At 47.7% G+C, this 17,398-nt stretch overlaps 1 protein-coding gene across 1 annotated transcript; it reads left to right on the plus strand.

Moving 5' to 3' along the window:
- The first annotated feature begins 8,669 nt into the window (after positions 1 to 8,669).
- Positions 8,670 to 10,601, plus strand: LOC124013723. The gene is made up of 5 exons (XM_046328174.1): positions 8,670 to 8,720; positions 8,887 to 9,231; positions 9,529 to 9,759; positions 9,919 to 9,953; positions 10,042 to 10,601. The coding sequence occupies exons 1-5, from the start codon at positions 8,678 to 8,680 to the stop codon at positions 10,159 to 10,161; spliced, it is 774 nt and encodes a 257-aa protein (XP_046184130.1). The 5' UTR covers positions 8,670 to 8,677; the 3' UTR covers positions 10,162 to 10,601.
- Positions 10,602 to 17,398: the final 6,797 nt, after the last annotated feature.

Genomic DNA, 17,398 nt, shown 5'->3' on the forward strand with positions numbered 1-17,398 from the left:
GTGGCAGCCCCTCTCTCAGCTTTAACCAAGGGTGGCAATGCAAGGTTTTTGTGCCATTAAACCCCTTCAACTCATCCAGAACGCCGCAGCCCGTCTGGTGTTCAACCTTCCCAAGTTCTCTCACGTCACCCCGCTCCTCCGTTCTCTCCACTGGCTTCCAGTTGAAGCTCGCATCCGCTACAAGACCATGGTGCTTGCCTACGGAGCTGTGAGGGGAACGGCACCTCAGTACCTCCAGGCTCTGATCAGGCCCTACACCCAAACAAGGGCACTGCGTTCATCCACCTCTGGCCTGCTCGCCTCCCTACCACTGAGGAAGTACAGCTCCCGCTCAGCCCAGTCAAAACTGTTCGCTGCTCTGGCCCCCCAATGGTGGAACAAACTCCCTCACGACGCCAGGACAGCGGAGTCAATCACCACCTTCCGGAGACACCTGAAACCCCACCTCTTTAAGGAATACCTAGGATAGGATAAGTAATCCCTCTCACCCCCCCCCTCCTTTAAGATTTAGATGCACTATTGTAAAGTGACTGTTCCACTGGATGTCATAAGGTGAATGCACCAATTTGTAAGTCGCTCTGGATAAGAGCGTCTGCTAAATTACTTAAATGTAAATGTAAATGTTGTGGGGAAGAGAAGCTGAGACGTCCTTCCAAGGACTCAAGCAGTGCGTCCTCTCTGCTCCCATCCTGATACTACCGACTACGGATGAACCGTTTGTGGTGGAGGTAGACGCCTCAGAGGTTGGTGTTGGAGCTGTCCTGTCTCAGAGGGGTGAAGACAAGAAGCTTCATCCGTGCTCTTTCTTCTCACACCGTCTTACCCCGGCTGAGAGGAACTACGATGTGGGGGATCGTGAACTCCTAGCGGTTAAGATGGCATTGAAGGAATGGAGACACTGGCTCGAGGGGGCATCTCACCCGTTTCAAGTGCTTACGGACCACAAAAATCTGGAGTATATCCAGCAGGCGAAGCGGTTGAACTCTAGACAAGCTAGATGGTCTCTTTTCTTCAATCGATTCCAGTTTATCCTCACCTATCGGCCCGGGTCGAAGAATCTCAAACCGGATGCCCTGTCCCGAGTCTACGCTCCTGCCATTCGAGATGACACGGACATGCCTGTCCTTCCTGCTGCTAAGATCGTGGCTCCGATCTCGTGGCAAGTTGAGGATACCGTGAGACGAGCTCAAGCTATTGAACCGGACCCGAAAGGAGGTCCTGCCAATCGGTTGTTTGTCCCCAAGGCAGTGAGGACTCAGGTCCTTCTGTGGGGGCACTCCTCTCGCCTCACCTGTCACCCGGGCGTAGGTCGCACCTTGGAGTTCATCCAGCGTAAGTTCTGGTGGCCTACCATAAGAGAAGAAGTTGCCACTTTCGTTAATGCCTGCCCCGTGTGCTGCCAGGGCAAATCTTCTCACCTCCGCCCGCAAGGACTCCTTCACCCTTTACCTGTTCCCCACAGACCCTGGTCCCATATCTCGTTGGACTTCATTACTGGCCTTCCTCCATCCCATGGCAATACTACTATCCTAGTCATTATCAACAGGTTTTCAAAGGCGGCCAGGTTCGTCCCTCTGACTAAGTTACCTTCTGCCAAGGAAACGGCTGAGTTGGTAATTAATCATGTGTTCTGAGTCTTCGGCATTCCTCAAGATATGGTTTCTGACAGAGGTCCCCAGTTCGCCTCTAGGTTTTGGAAGGCCTTCTGCCAACTCATGGGGGCTTCTGCCAGTCTATCTTCAGGGTACCATCCGGAATCCAACGGCCAAACTGAGAGGATGAATCAAGAGCTGGAAACCACCCTCCGATGTATGACTCGTAACAACCCGTCCACATGGTCGTCCTTCATTGTTTGGGCCGAATACGCGCACAACACCTTGCGCTCCTCCTCCACTGGTATGTCCCCGCACGAGTGTCAGTTTGGCTATGCCCCTCCATTGTTCCCGGACCAGGAGGCAGAAGTCAGAGTGCCTTCAGCCTTGAAGTTCGTCAGACGCTGTCGGCTTATGTGGAGGAAGACCCGTCTTAATCTTATGCGTTCCTCACAGAGGTACCAACAACAAGCCAACAGACGTCGCCATCCCGGGCCTACCCTGCGCCCCGGCCAGAGAGTCTGGCTCTCCACAAGAGACTTACCACTACGGGTGGAGTCTCGCAAGCTGTCCCAAAAATACATCGGTCCCTTTAAGGTTGCCAGGAGAGTTAACCCAGTTTCTTATCGCCTACACTTACCCAGATCCCTTAAGATTAATCCCACGTTTCACATTTCCTTATTAAAACCTGTTGTTTTTTCTCCCCTTGTCCCGGCAGACAGACCTCCCCCTCCGCCTCGTGTCATATACCGTCCATCGGATACTGGATTCCCGCCGGGTGCAGCGGTCCTGGTTCCTAGGGCTTCCACTAGATGTCAAAAGTCTTCAGACAGAGTTTCAGGCTGGTTTTTGGAAAAATGAGGCAGAAATTGTAGTTTTTCTAGGTGGCTCCCATTTTGGCTGTAGTATTTCCAAGCGCGTGGAAGAGAACGCTTTCTTTGATATGTTTCTCCGGTAAAGACCTATCTATTAACCTATGAAAAAAAATCTATATTCTTTGGTATTTGTCTCCGGTAAAGACCTATCTATGAATACATTTTATCGCTTATTTTATGTATTAGGGTACCTAAGGTTTGATTATAAACAATGTGTCAGGATTTGGCCAGTGTTGTTCCGGTTTTTGGTCACTAGATGCCCCCATTGTACCCTTTTGACCTTTTGTTTTCCCTTGATCCCCATTATTATTTGCACCTGTGCCTCGTTTCCCCTGATTGTATTTAAACCCTTTGTTTTCCTCTGGTCTTTTCTCTGTGTTTGTATGTTAGCACCCAGCCCTAGTACTCTGAGAACTCTTGTTGATCCCGGTGGACTCTCTTGTGGAATTCTGTTTTTTTTGTTCTTGTTTGTTTGTTTTTTGAGTATCTTTTGAGGCTTTTTGTGCTTTATCTTCCACCTTGTGGATTTACCTTTTTTTGTCTTGGAGGATTACCTTTGTTCTTGTAGGATTCTTTTTGAGGTTGTGGAGTTACATGTTTTCCTGAAGAACTTCACTTTTTACTTCATTAAATACACCGTCTCAAGTACTGCTGTGTCTGCCTCATCTTCTGGGTTCTGCCGACTATTCGTGGCTCAGTTGGTTAAGTGACTGTTTCTCACTCCGGAGACCCGGGTTTGTAACCGGGTCCTGACACAATGTTTGACTTGTTTGGAAAAGTTTATTAGTAATGTTTGGGATTCATGTTGATGTAACGGCGTTCTTCGTTTGTAGAAAGAGAGTCGGACCGAAATGCAGCGTGGTGGTTACTCATGACTTTAATGAAAAAAGCAACACATGAAATAACTATACAAATAAAAAACAACAAACGGAACGTGAAACCTAATTACAGCGTATCTGGTGAAACTACACAGAGACAGGAAAAAAATCACCCACGAAATACACAATGAAACTCCGGCTACCTAAATACGGATCCCAATCAGAGACAACGAGAATCACCTGACTCTGATTGAGAACCGCCTCAGGCAGCCAAGCCTATACAACACCCCTACTTAACCCCTACTCAACCGCAATCCCAATAATGCAAAACCCCAATACGAAATACAACAACATAAACCCATGTCACACCCTGGCCTGACCAAATAATATAACGAAAACACAAAATACAATGACCAAGGCGTGACAGTTGAATGCATTTTGATGGAGGGAAACTGGGTGGATTATTGACTGAAGCGTGCCAGCTAAACTGAGTTTTTATGGATATAAAGAAGGACATTAACGTACAAAAGGACCATTTATGATGTAACAGGGACTTTTTGGAGGCTAACAGAAGATCAAAGGTACGGCATTTTTTATATCGCTATTTCTGACTTTCGTGCTGAACCTGCCTGGATGAAATATGTTTTTCATGTGTTTGTATGCAGGGCGCTGTTCTCAGATTATCGCATGGTTTGCTTTTGCCGTAAAGCCTTTTTGAAATCCGGCACAGCGGCTGGATTAACAAGGCTTTATTTTGATGGATTACACTTGTAGTTTGAATTTCACGCTCTGCAATTTCGCTGGATGTTGGACGCTACCGTCCCACCTGCCAGTAAGAAGTTAACCTTTAGCGTCGAGCAATCCCGTATCAGGGAGCGTAATCATAGCCTCAAGCTCATTACCATAACGCATATGCACATTCAGATGTCATAAATCAGCACTGCAGAGCTCTCCCTGTCCTATGCCGTGCCTTGATTGTATTACTGTTGATGATATCTGGAAATGTGCATGTACACCCTGGCCCATCTACTGTTGCTATCTACAATTCTAACTTGTGCTCTGATATCTGCTTCACTAAGTTCAGCTCTCGTAAAAGTCTGGGTTTTCTGCACGTTAACACCAGAAGCTTATTACCTAAAATGTATCAATTGTGTTACGATTAATGAGTGAAGAGGTGTGGAGTCAGGCGCAGAGAGCAAAAGGATGCGGGAAAAACACGCTTTAATGTCCAGAAAAATAACATGAACAAAAGTAGGAAAACAAATGATCAGAAATAATAACGGACAGCGTGAAACCCGACAATGCAAACAAAATCACTCTAACACAAAACAGACGAACAAGCCCGCACGAAACAGAAGTGGGCTGAACAAACTTATATAACCCCACCCTAACAACCAAACAAGAAACAGGTGATACCAATCAGACAAAACCAAAGGAACACAGAACAAAGGATCGGTGATAGCTAGTAGACCGGTGACGACGACTGCCGAGCGCCACCCGAACAAGTCACCTTCGGTAATATTCGTGACAGTACCCCCCCTCCTGATGCGCAGCTCCCGCAGCGCGCCGACGCCGGCCTCGGGGACGACCCGGGGGCCGAGGCGCTGGGCGATCCGGACGGAGGCGATGGAACTCTCTCAACATAGATGGATCTAGAATATCCCCCACCGGAACCCAGCACCTCTCCTCCGGACCGTACCCCTCCCAGTCAACGAGGTACTGCAAGCCCCTCACCCGGCATCTCGAGTCCAGAATAGCTCGTATCGTGTACGCCGGGGACCCCTCGATGTCCAGTGGGGGCGGAGGAACCTCCGGAACCTCACCTTCCTGCATGGGACCAGCTACCACCGGCCTGTGAAGAGACACATGAAACGAGGGGTTAATACGATAATACGAAGGAAGTAATAATCGATAACAAACCTATGTTTATTCTCCTCAGGACTTTAAATGGCCCTATACACTGCGGACCCAGCTTCCGGCAGGGCAAGCGGAGGGGCAGGTTTCGGGTCAAGAGCCAGACCCTGTCCCCAGGTGCAAACACGGGGGCCTCACTGCGGTGACGGTCAGCGCTCTTCTTCACTCGCTTGGCGTAATGACTCTTGGACAGGCTTCCAGGTCTCCTTAGAGCGCTGTACCCACTCCTCCACTGCAGGAGCCTCAGTCTGGCTCTGATGCCACGGTGTTGGTAGAGGAGTGGCTTAGTGAGTTCTGGGCCATTTCTTACATTGCCCAGGGAATGTATCTCGCCCACTCCCCTGGCCGGTCCTGGCAATACGACCGCAGAAAACTATCCACCTCCTGGTTCACTCTCTCCACCTGCCCATTACTCTCCGGGTGATAACCTGAGGTCAGGCTGACCGAGACCCCCAGACGTTCCATAAATGCCCTCCATACACGGGAGGTAAACTGGGGGCCCCGATCAGAAACTATATCCTCGGGCACCCCGTAGTGCCGGAAGACATGGGTGAAAAGAGCTTCCGCAGTCTGTAGGGCTGTAGGGAGACCGGGCAATGGGATAAGACGGCAGGACTTAGAGAACTGATCCACAACAACCAGGATCGTTGTGTTACCCTGAGAGGGGGGAATGTCAGTAAGAAAATCCACCGATAGATGGGTCCATGGCCATTGTGGAACGGGGAGAGGTTGTAATTTACCTCATGGCAGGTGTCTAGGAGCCTTACTCTGGGCACACACTGAACAGGAGGAGACATAGAATCGCACATCCCTCACCAAAGTGGGCCACCAGTACTTCCTCTGAAGACCTCGCACTGTCCTAAAAATACCTGGGAGACCCGACGAGGGTAGACAATGAGCCCATCGAATCAATTGATCACGAACAGCGAGCGGCACGTACATACGACCCTTCGGACACTGTGGAGGCACAGGTTCCTCCATTAGCACCCGCTCAATGTCCGCGTCCACCTCCCATACTACTGGTGCCACCAGCTTAGCTGCCAGAATGATGGGAGTAGGATCGATGGACCTGTCCTCGGTGTCATAGAGTCTTGACAGCGCGTCGGCCTTAGTGTTGAGGGAACCTGGTCGATACGAGATAGTAAAACGAAATCTGGTGAAATACATGGCCCACCTTGCCTGACGAGGATTCAGTCTCCTAGCTGATCGGATATAATCCAGGTTACGGTGGTCAGTCCAGATAAGGAAAGGGTTCTTAGCCCCCTCAAGCCAGTCTCCACACCTTCTGGTCCTTAACCATAGCCAACAACTCCCTATCCCCCACATAATAATTCCGCTCCGCTGGCCCGAGTTTCTTCGAAAAAAAGGCACAGGGGCGGAGCTTCGGTGGCGCACCCGAACGCTGTGAGAGCACCGCTCCAACCCCAGCCTCGGATGCTTCCACCTCTACTATAAACGCCAAAGGAGGGTCCGGATGCGCCAACACCGGCGCCTCAGTGAACATCGCCTTCAACCTACGAAAAGCTCCGTCCGCCTCTGCTGACCACTGCAAACGCACCGGCCCCCCCTTCAGCAGTGAGGTAATAGGAGCAGCTACCTGACCAAAACCCCGGATAAACCTCCGGTAGTAATTGGCAAACCCTAATGACCGCTGCACCTCCTTTACCGTGGTCGGAGTCGGCCAATTACGCACAGCCTTTACGTGGTCACCTTCCATTACCAACCCAGAGCTGGAAATGCGATAACCCAGGAAGGAAACTGATCGTTTGGAAAACTCACATTTCTCCGCCTTCACATACAGGTCATGCTCCAGCAGTCATCTAAGAACCTTGCGCACCAGAGACACAGTGCGTGTAGTGGAGTAGGGTTTGGCTTGGCTAGGGTTACAGCTAGGACTAGGGTTAGGGCTGGGGTTAGGGCTAGGGTTAGGCTAGAGCTGGAGTTAAGGGTTAGGGTTGGTGAACAGTTAGTTTGATCATTGTTGCGTATGCCTCTTGGAGGGAACGCAAGACCCCGCTACATTTCAACTCTCTGTGGAGTTAAAAAAGTGTGATCGTAGGTGCGGAGAAGGATGACAAAGGCAGAGAATACCGTTTACAGGGAATTTATTATTCCTAACACAAGTTAATGTTGTGAAAAATGGGCAGGATGGAACTAAAGCAAAGAAAGTAAACGTTTAAGGAATCCCCTCTCCTACCTTATCTGCCTTCTAACCTAACCTTTAGCACCACTTGGCGCGGTAACCAAAAAACAGGAGGTGGTCCGCCCAGGTCTTACCTAGTGTGCATAGACAGATTAAATGCTACGGGTTATGTATGCCCGCAGGCCTCTTGCCTAAACACTTCCAAAGTGCATTTGGGGAACAAAGGAAGCAGAATAATTTACCAATACTCTTAAGTGTGAAATTTCAATAACCACAAACACTAAGTCCCATTGTCATACACATACATCTGAAGGAGCGGCTACAAAATAATATTTAAAAAAAGCTTTTACTGACTGCCACAACAACCAACACAGGACAGAAAAAAAGCTCTCTGACATTGGAACACTGGCTTTCATCAAGCTGGAGAAGAAGTTGGTAATTGAAGAAACAGCTGTATCCCCTGACGAGAGGGAGGGGTCAGTGCTCGAATCAGCGATGGGGCCGACCAATCAGCTGCTTTAGGAATCCAGGAAGCCATTTCCTGAAATAGACACACATACAAACCCACAACAACACAGAAACTGGGTAACGTAACAGCATGTGCAATCCATCTATAGGGTGAAGCCTTGTGGTCCTCTATGAACCCCACCAAACCCAAACACCTATATCAGTGGCATGATATTCTGTGTAGAAAACAATGGATGATGTCCCCCCCCATTTTTATTTAGTGCTTGGTCCTGTCCACTCTGTTCTAATACGTCCTGACTGATTTTGGACATTGTATAGGGAAACAGAAAACACATAATTGTTCGTAAGAGTCTTATCTTTCAGGAATGGGGTCATAATATTTTTGTAACATAAACCGTTTAAATGATAGAAACACATTTGTGGGAAGAAGACAAAAAAACACTCTGTTTATTACAACTGCAACTCGCAGCTACTTTAGGTTAATGATGTAACCCTGGTTCTATGATCCAAGAGCAATTTGTACATTTTATTTCAGATTTTTTCTCATGTGCACATTTTTAAATCAGGGGACAGACAGTACATGGGGTCACAACCTTCAGTCTGAGAATCACTGACCTATATGAACCCAACCGAACCCAGACACCATCTCCATTTTGATTGAACACAAATATGTTACATTTCTGTTTTTACACTCCACATAAAATGTCTGTGTCAATTCTGCTTTCTGTAAATAGACATTGTGGTCCAATACTAACTACCACTCCCCCTACCAATGAAATCCCTTTTGATCTCACTGTGATCTCAGCGTGAATAAAGAGGTGTTCTCTGATTCACAACCAGACAGAGCAGAATAGATTTACACACAGAATGGCGAGAACCTTCCTACAAGCTCTACTGCTCTATGGATTGAGTAAGTAAACTACTGTTAAATCTATCATGGAGACAGGGTAAGATTGACTGCATTCGTCAAGTATAACCAGAATGTTCAGGGCATCACATCTTCCTCATTTCTTACATGTACATGTGATATCACCGATTACAGTCATTAATGTTGGACTTTGTTCTTTGTGTTTCAGGTTTGGTCTCTGTGTTGGTTTCTCAGTGTCAGACTACGGAGGTCCGTACTGGGGATACCATCACCTTGCAGTGCTCCAATCTTACAACGGCTGTGGGACACACCGCATGGTTCAAGCAAGTCAACGGATCAGAGCCTGTGTGTATCTCGTCTATGTACGGCTTTAATTCAACACCTGATCTCCACAATGGTTTTCAAAGGAGCCATTTGGAAATGTTCAGCAACCACACCACTATCTTTCTCAAAATCACACAAGTGGAAATAGGTGACTGTGGTCTGTATTTCTGTGGATTGTATCCATATAGCCACATGTTCTTTGTCAATGCAACATATCTAAAAATTCAAGGTACGTTTTCAATTATTTATCTGCCGTTTGATATATTTGAAAATGTTCATCAACCTAATAAGGAGTTATCATGAAACAAAGGCAGACCATTGATGGACATATTTTTTAGCATTATAATTTTGAAAAAAATATATACTTCTCTATTATTACTAATCGCAATGCTATAGGGCACAACGGAGGTGAGGAAACACCAGAGTAATCTAAAGAGAGTCATGTAGATGAAAAAATATCTACATGAAATGTTTAGGTCTGTCATTAAAGGACCACCAAGTGATTTCATAAAATGTAATCTAATAGGACACTGTAATGGAACTATCAGTCTAGTAGGAGAGGATGATGGCATATACCAAGGAGAGGATGATGACATATACCAAGGAGAGGATGATGACATATACTTAGGAGAGGATGATGGAACCATGTACCTCCTTCCCCTGGTTGTGATCCTGGGTGTTGTGACTGCTGTTCTTCTGATAGTCATCCTCATCCTGGTCCTCAAGATCAGACGAGACGCAAACAGACACAACACAGGTAGGAGACCATTTCATGATAATATGGGACCTTTGAACTATACCTTTAATGTGGATGTTTTCCCCCTGACATACTGTACACTGATGATTAGAGACTCCGTGTGTAGACTAGAATGGATTGATCCATTAATTCGTTCTCTCATCTCTCTTTGATATTCAGGACCTGATCCTCAAAGACAACAACACAATGATCAGGTAAATACTGCATGATTAAATACGGAAATATAAGCAATTCAGAAACTGAGAAAATAACAACTACTGCATGGTGTTTGCAAATCTACAGAAACAAGATCCAGATACATTGAATTATGCCGCTCTGAATTTCACCTCCATGAAGAGGAAGATGGAGAGGAGAAGAGAGAAGGAGCTGGACCCCCATGTAGTGTATGCTGCTTCAAGATGACAACGTGGAGGAGGATGGAAGAGGAAAATTAATTGTCCATATCTTTGAATACATTGATTTACCATATGCTTGAATACATATCGCTATATTGTGTCTGTGTAGTTATATTGAATGTATTGACCTTTATTTAAATGTAAATCGATTCATCTCTGCAGTGTATGTTTGTGAGTTTTACCTCAGCTCTCTCCAACTCAGTTAGGCCAAACATCTCAGTGGTACAGGGTGTGGTTAGAGAAGAGTTAGAAGTCAAAACACAACTGTTTTAATGGTCACAGGGGAATAGTTGCCTCTTTTGACCTCTCTTAACTTAAATCTCTGTTGTGTGTGTCAGGGATTTGGTCATTTTTTTATAGGGTGACCCTGAGGGACAAAGTACCCAACAGTAGACAACTGTATTATACTGATCACGTCTAAAGACAAATAAACAGCCATTGCCATGATGTTATTCACCCCTTAGTATTTCCTGTCTTGGCTTTGTACTGATCAAATCAATTCAAATTATATTAGTCACATGTGCCGAATACAACATTGAAATGCTGACTTCTGGGTAGCCTAGTGGTTAGAGCGTTGGACTATTACTAGTCCTTAAAGGTTGCAAGATCAAATCCCTGAGTTGACAAGGTTCAAATCTGTCATTCTGCCCCTGAACAAGGCAGTTAAACCAATGTTCCTAGGCTGTCATTAAAATTAAGAATTAGTTCTTAACTAACTTGCCTAGTTAAATAAAGGTATAAAAAAAGAGAATAGCAGTGGTGTAGGCGTTCAGCAGTCTTATGGCTTGGTGGTAAAAGCTGTTTAGAAGCCTCTTGGACCTAGACTTGACACTCTGGTACCGCTTGCTGTGCGGTAGCAGAAAGAACAGTCTATGACTAGGGTGGCTGGAGTCTTTGACAACATTTTTTTGACAATCACAGCCCCCTATTCTGAGAAGCAGCTTATAAGGAGAATATGATTGTGGTCTGAGGTAGAGGAGGGGCCAGTGAGGGTACGCATCACTTCCTGTGGTGTGAGTGACAGGAAGGAGCAGCTCAGTGTAGAGTGAGACCTGCTGAGGTGAACATCACCGGGTCTCTCATAGACTAACACTGGGGGATGAAATGTCCATTATGCTCTCTCTCTCTCTCTCTCTCTCTCTCTCTCTCTCTCTCTCTCTCTCTCTCTCTCTCTCTCTCTCTCTCTCTCTCTCTCTCTCTCTCTCTCTCTCTCTCTCTCTCTCTCTCTCTCTCAGCATGTCTCGCTAGATTATCAGTCCACCTGCCGACAGATAGTGCGGGAAAATATTTTTTGTGTAAGAGTAAATGCAACTCTTCTGTTCATCTGGACAGTAAACACAAGACCCCTGCCGCTCAGTTAGATATGCAAAGTATGTCAAGAATACAAACCACAGGATAAAAACATTTCCTAAACCCTAAACTGTGCAGGGTCTCTTAAACTGTGGGTCCTGAGTTATGAGAAAACATCTATAATCCCAGGCTATTTCTTCAAAGTTCTGGTCGTTGTAGGGAGGACAGCCAATTTCTCAATTGGGTCTCGAGTTGAAAATGTTTAAGAAACCTACAGTAAAGCATTCAACAAGAGGACAAAGTGCAGATACAATTGAGTGTCATCTCAATAGTTTTGTCAACTCTTCCTTCATGAAAAAAGAGAAAGTATTGGTACCAAACACATGATTGAACCCCCCACCACATATTATTCAATGCTATTGCGGTTATAACTAATATTAGATTTTATTGGTGCAGCTTTTATGCAGTGGTGGGTAAGTTTACATGATGGGTTACTTTAACCATTGGGCTGGGGTTGGGTCGGTAGTATTAGCAGCACTAAAGATCATTCACAGTATCATTTCCAAACATCAAAAGAGAAAGAATTGAAGTTAATGTTTCATTTCTCTCAATAAAATAGCAGCCGTATCAAGCAAATATTTGATTTCCTTGATCCAGCTACTCTGCCCTGCTTTATAATGTCTTAAAAAGTAATTATAAGGAATCTCAAACTATGGTAAGCCAGAGGACACACTTCTAAGATTGTAGTCGGCCAATAATATCTCTCTTTTCAGTGTTCCGTCCTACTGCATGAAAGGTACATGTAAAGTGCCATCATATATAAGATGTCCCACTGTCAAACCCACACACTATACAGTGCAGAAGGGACTAATGTTACAATGATGAATAGAGAAGTATTTATATTTTACATCAACTTGTGGAAGTGTAAGACATCTTAATTTAATTTATTTTTCAATTATTTGTAGTATGTGGTTAGAATATGAATATGTTAAGTGGACGTTCTCTCTGTAATGCTAGAAATGGTTTATCCATTTCTTTATCTTTGATCCATTTTGTTTATAAGCTTTGACAGTTTCTGCTTTTACCAAACTAAACGTAATCCAACCAACACCTGTGATGGTTGCTGAGCTGGGAGGCACTGTGACTCTCACTTGCTTTTGTCCCAAATTGTCGGTGACCAGGTTTGATTGGTTCAAGCAGAGTTTTGGACAGAAACCCCTCCTCATGGCATCATCTCTTTATATTGGCAAAGATAGTTATTATTCCCACAACTTTATCAAGGACTTTATTGAGACCAATCGTTTGGGTGTGAGGAGAGGAGACTACAGCTGTAACTTGAGGAGCGCCAAGGACACAGACACTGTGTACTCTGGGGTGACTCCGGGAGACAGAGGAGCGCCACGGAGACAGACACTGTGTACTCTGGGGTGACTCCGGGAGACAGAGGAGCGCCACGGAGACAGACACAGTGTACTCTGGGGTGACTCCGGGAGACAGAGGAGCGCCACGGAGACAGACACCGTGTACTCTGGGGTGACTCCGGGAGACAGAGGAGCGCCACGGAGACAGACACCGTGTACTCTGGGGTGACTCGGGAGACAGAGGAGACAGAGACAGACACCGTGTACTCTGGGGTGACTCCGGGAGACAGAGGAGACAGACAGACACGTGTACTCTGGGTGACTCCGGGAGACAGAGGAGCGCCACGGAGACAGACACCGTGTACTCTGGGGTGACTCCGGGAGACAGAGGAGCGCCACGGAGACAGACACCGTGTACTCTGGGGTGACTCCGGGAGACAGAGGAGCGCCACGGAGACAGACACTGTGTACTCTGGGGTGACTCCGGGAGACAGAGGAGCGCCACGGAGACAGACACTGTGTACTCTGGGTGTCGGGAGACTGCGCCGGAGACAGACACACTCTGGGGTGACTCCGGGAGACAGAGGAGCGCCACGGAGACAGACACTGTGTACTCTGGGTGACTCCGGGAGACAGAGGAGCGCCACGGAGACAGACACGTGCCACTACTCTGGGTGTGACTCCGGGAGACAGAGGAGCGCCATGGAGACAGACACTGTGTACTCTGGGGTGTGACTGGGCGGCCGACCCAGGAGACAGAGGTGCGCTTCAGCAGTGGAGAGGGCAGACACTGTCAAAGAAAAAGACACTCTAAAACGGGGTGAGTGGCCGGGAGACAGAGGAGCGACCAATAACTTTTTGAATTCAATGAGACAGACACTGTGTACTCTGGGGTGACTCACGGGAGACACACCCTCCAGAGCGCCATCTCCTTCCATACAGACAGACACTGCGCCACATTCCAATCAGACCGAGCAGCGCCCACATCTGTGAACTGATGCAAGGAGATAAAAGGAGGACGTTCTGGAAGGTATTAAGGCATGGATCTCATTTAGCTTTAGGGTTCCCATCTGTGGGAAGAAATCGACAGGTGGGCTTGTGTTTCCCCTGTGATGTGACGATGCCTGCCAGAGAGTGCAGGCGCCCGCCATGGGTCATTGACTGTCAGCAGTCGAAGATGTGGCTACAGGCTATGACCTTTAACTTCTTCCTGCCCTATACAATATAGAATCAAAGAAAAAGACACTTTTCTCTTTTGTTATCAAATCTAAAACGGAGAGGCGCTGGTATAAACAGGCAGCGACAGCTGGAGCAGCAAAGGGAGGATGAATTATGCGGAGAATGGACATGGGAAGACGTGTTGGATGGTAAAGGTTGTTACACTTGGGAGGAGATATTGGCCGGAAGAGATCGCCTCCCATGGGAACAGGTGGAGGCACTAAGGAGAGCAGAGGCAGCCGGAGATAGGAGCCGACGATACGAGGGAACACGGTTGGCAAGGAAACCTGAAAAGCAGCCCCAAAAAATTATTGGGGGGTGCTAGAAGGGAGAATAGTTATGCCAGGTAGGAGACCTGCGCAAACTCCCTGTGCTCACCGTTGGGCTAGAGAGACCGGGCAGGCACCGTGTTATGCTATGGAGTGCACGGTGTTTTCAGTGCGGGAGCATAGCCCGGTGCGGCACATACCAGCTCTTCCTATTGGCCAGGCTAGAGTGGGCATCGAGCCAGGTAAGCTTTGGCAGGCTCGGTGCTCAAGAGCTCCAGTGCGCCTGCACGGTCCGGTCTATCCAGAGCCACCTCTACACACCAGTCCTCCGGTAGCAGCTCCCCGCACCAGGCTTCCTGTGCGTGTCCTCGCGCCAGTACCACCAGTTCCAGCACCACGCACCAGGCCTCCAGTGCGCCTCGCCTGTTCAGCGCAGCCAGCGCTTTTCTCCTCTCCTGCGCTGTTGGAGTCTCCCGCCTGTTTAGCACAGCCAGAGCCTTTCTCCTCTCCTGTGCTGCCGGAGTCTCCAGTCTGCCCAGCGCCGCCAGTGCTCCCAGTCGGCCCAGCGCGGCCAGTGCTCCCAGTCTGCCCAGCGCGGCCAGTGCTCCCAGTCTGCCCAGCGCGGCCTGTGCTCCCAGTCTGCCCAGCGCGGCCAGTGCTCCCAGTCTGCCCAGCGCGGCCAGTGCTCCCAGTCTGCCCAGCTCCGCCAGTGCTCCCAGTCTGCCCAGCTCCGCCAGTGCTCCCAGTCTACCCAGCTCCGCCAGTGCTCCCAGTCTGCCCAATGCCGCCAGTGCTCCCAGTCTGCCCAGTGCTCCCAGTCTGCCCAGCGCCGCCAGTGCTCCCAGTCTGCCCAGCGCCACCAGTCAGCCCAGCGCCGCCAGACAACCAGTCTCTTCCAGATCTCCCCGACAACCAGTCTCTTCTAGATCTGCCCGACAACCAGGATTTACCGGAGCCTACTACCTGCCTGAGCTTCATCTCAGTACTGGGCTTCCTCTCAGTACTGGGCTTCCTCTCAGTACCGGGCTTCCTCTCAGTACCGGGCTTCCTCTCAGTACCGGGCTTCCCCTCAGTCTAGGGCTTCCCCTCAGTCCCGGGCTTCCCTTCAGTCCCGGGCTTCCCCTCAGTCCTGGGCTGCCTCTGTCCTGAGATGCCCCTCTGTCCTGAGATGCCCCTCTGTCCTGAGCTGCCCCTCTGTCCTGAGCTGCCCCTCTGTCCCGAGCTGCCCCTCTGTCCCGAGATGCCCCTCTGTCCTGAGATGCCCCTCTGTCCTGAGATGCCCCTCTGTCCTGAGCTGCCCCTCTGTCCCGAGCTGCCCCTCTGTCACGAGCTGCTCCTCAGTTATGTGGGGATCAGGGTGAGGACTATTAGGCCATGGTCGGCGGAGAAGGTGGATTATCCCAGGACACGAAGGGGAGGAAATAGGACATTTATGGAGTGGGGTCCACGTCCCGAGCCAGAACCGACACCATGGACAGACGCCCACCCGGACCCTCCCTATGCTCTTGAGGTGCGTCCGGGAGTCTGCACCTTAGGGGGGAGGTTCTGTCACGCCTTAGTCATTGTATTTTGTGTTTTTGTTATATGTTTGGGTAGGCCAGGGTGTGACATGGGTTTATATGTTGTTTTTCGTATTGGGGTTTGTAGTATTTGGGATCGCGGCTAATTAGGGGTGTTGTATAGGCTTGGCTGCCTGAGGCGATTCTCAATTGGAGTCAGGTGCTTATCGTTGTCTCTGATTGGGAACCGTATTTAGGTAGCCTGAGTTCGCTTTGTATTTTGTGGGTGTTTGTTCCTGTCTCTGTGTAGTAGTCACCAGATAGGCTGTAATTAGTTTCACGTTCCGTTCTGTTGTTTTTGTATTTCAATTATTTTCATGTACCGCTATTCTGTTCATTAAAGTCATGAGTAACCTACACGCTGCATTTCGGTCCGACTTTCTTCATTCAACAGACGAACGCAGTTACATCAACATAGTTATGATAAAGTGTAGCTTAGTAACAAGGAGCAACAATCACTCAAAATGAAACAGGCAGTAGAGAACTGTATTATGAAGACTCATTTCTTTGACTGTGTAGATTTGTAATTGAGTTCCAGGGAGTCCTTGCATAATTAAGGCACACAACCTACTGTTTTAAAGTCATATCTCCAATGAAATGTCTTGAACTAGTTTTAGACGTGTTGATAGCATGACACACACATCCACCCACACACAGCTAACAAGTTCACAGGTACTTGAGGTCTACTCTAAGTACGAGGCTATATCAATTCTTTGGTCAGGCCTGTTGGCCTTGTACACACAGGACCCTCCTACCTGCTCTCTGTGTCTCTGTGGTTTTCAACAGGATGTCTATTCTGGTGTCAGTCAGTTGTTTTCACATTTGTTATTGTTGTTCATGTTTCTACTGACAGCTTGCAGTCACAGCAAACCAGTTATTTATAAAATTACTTGGATATATATAGTTATCTGAAATCAGTTTCAAACCACAATGAACTGCTAATGAACTCTCCAAGTTAAGCATCTCCTGTCATAATACGGAACCATCTATTCTATATCTATCTGCTCAGGGTGAAGGGCTATTTTAAGATGATGTCATGGGAGAACTAGTGCATTCTCAATCAGACAAGTGTTCTAGGACTACTGCAGGGTTCTCTGTAAGGAGACCAATAGAGGAGGATCCTCCTTCTGATAGATTGCCTCCTATGAGAACAACAGTAACCAGACAGTGATACAGAGTGGATAAAGTGTGTCATGTGTATTGGTTATATTAGGCTGGGGTGTCCAATCAGTGATGCACTCACAGGTGTTACACTAAAGTTAATTCATGTTTCTGTAAATGATAGGGGATGAGACTGAGATACAATTGACTTGTTTCATGCTGTAAGTGTTTATCCCAAATACACTTCCAATGCTCTACTCCTGTTCACACTTACATTTTAGTAATTTCGAAGACACTCTTATTCAGAGCAGCTTACCGGAGCAAATAGGATTAATTGCAAAAAAAATAAGTAAGTTATAGACCTTTAACAAGGACTTCACTGGGACTAAATGCCTGAGTGCGGAGAGATGAGTTGACAGTGTTAACCTGACCATCTCTAAGACCCA

The sequence above is a fragment of the Oncorhynchus gorbuscha genome, linkage group LG25 (assembly GCF_021184085.1).
Source record: "Oncorhynchus gorbuscha isolate QuinsamMale2020 ecotype Even-year linkage group LG25, OgorEven_v1.0, whole genome shotgun sequence".
NCBI lineage: Eukaryota > Metazoa > Chordata > Actinopteri > Salmoniformes > Salmonidae > Oncorhynchus > Oncorhynchus gorbuscha.

Coding starts and splice junctions, on each gene's coding strand:
- LOC124013723 (XM_046328174.1), top strand. CDS start 8,678: ATGGCGAGAACCTTCCTACAAGCTCTACTGCTCTATGGATTGA. Junction 8,721..8,886: donor TCTACTGCTCTATGGATTGA/GTAAGTAAACTA, acceptor TTTGTGTTTCAG/GTTTGGTCTCTGTGTTGGTT. Junction 9,954..10,041: donor GACAACAACACAATGATCAG/GTAAATACTGCA, acceptor GCAAATCTACAG/AAACAAGATCCAGATACATT.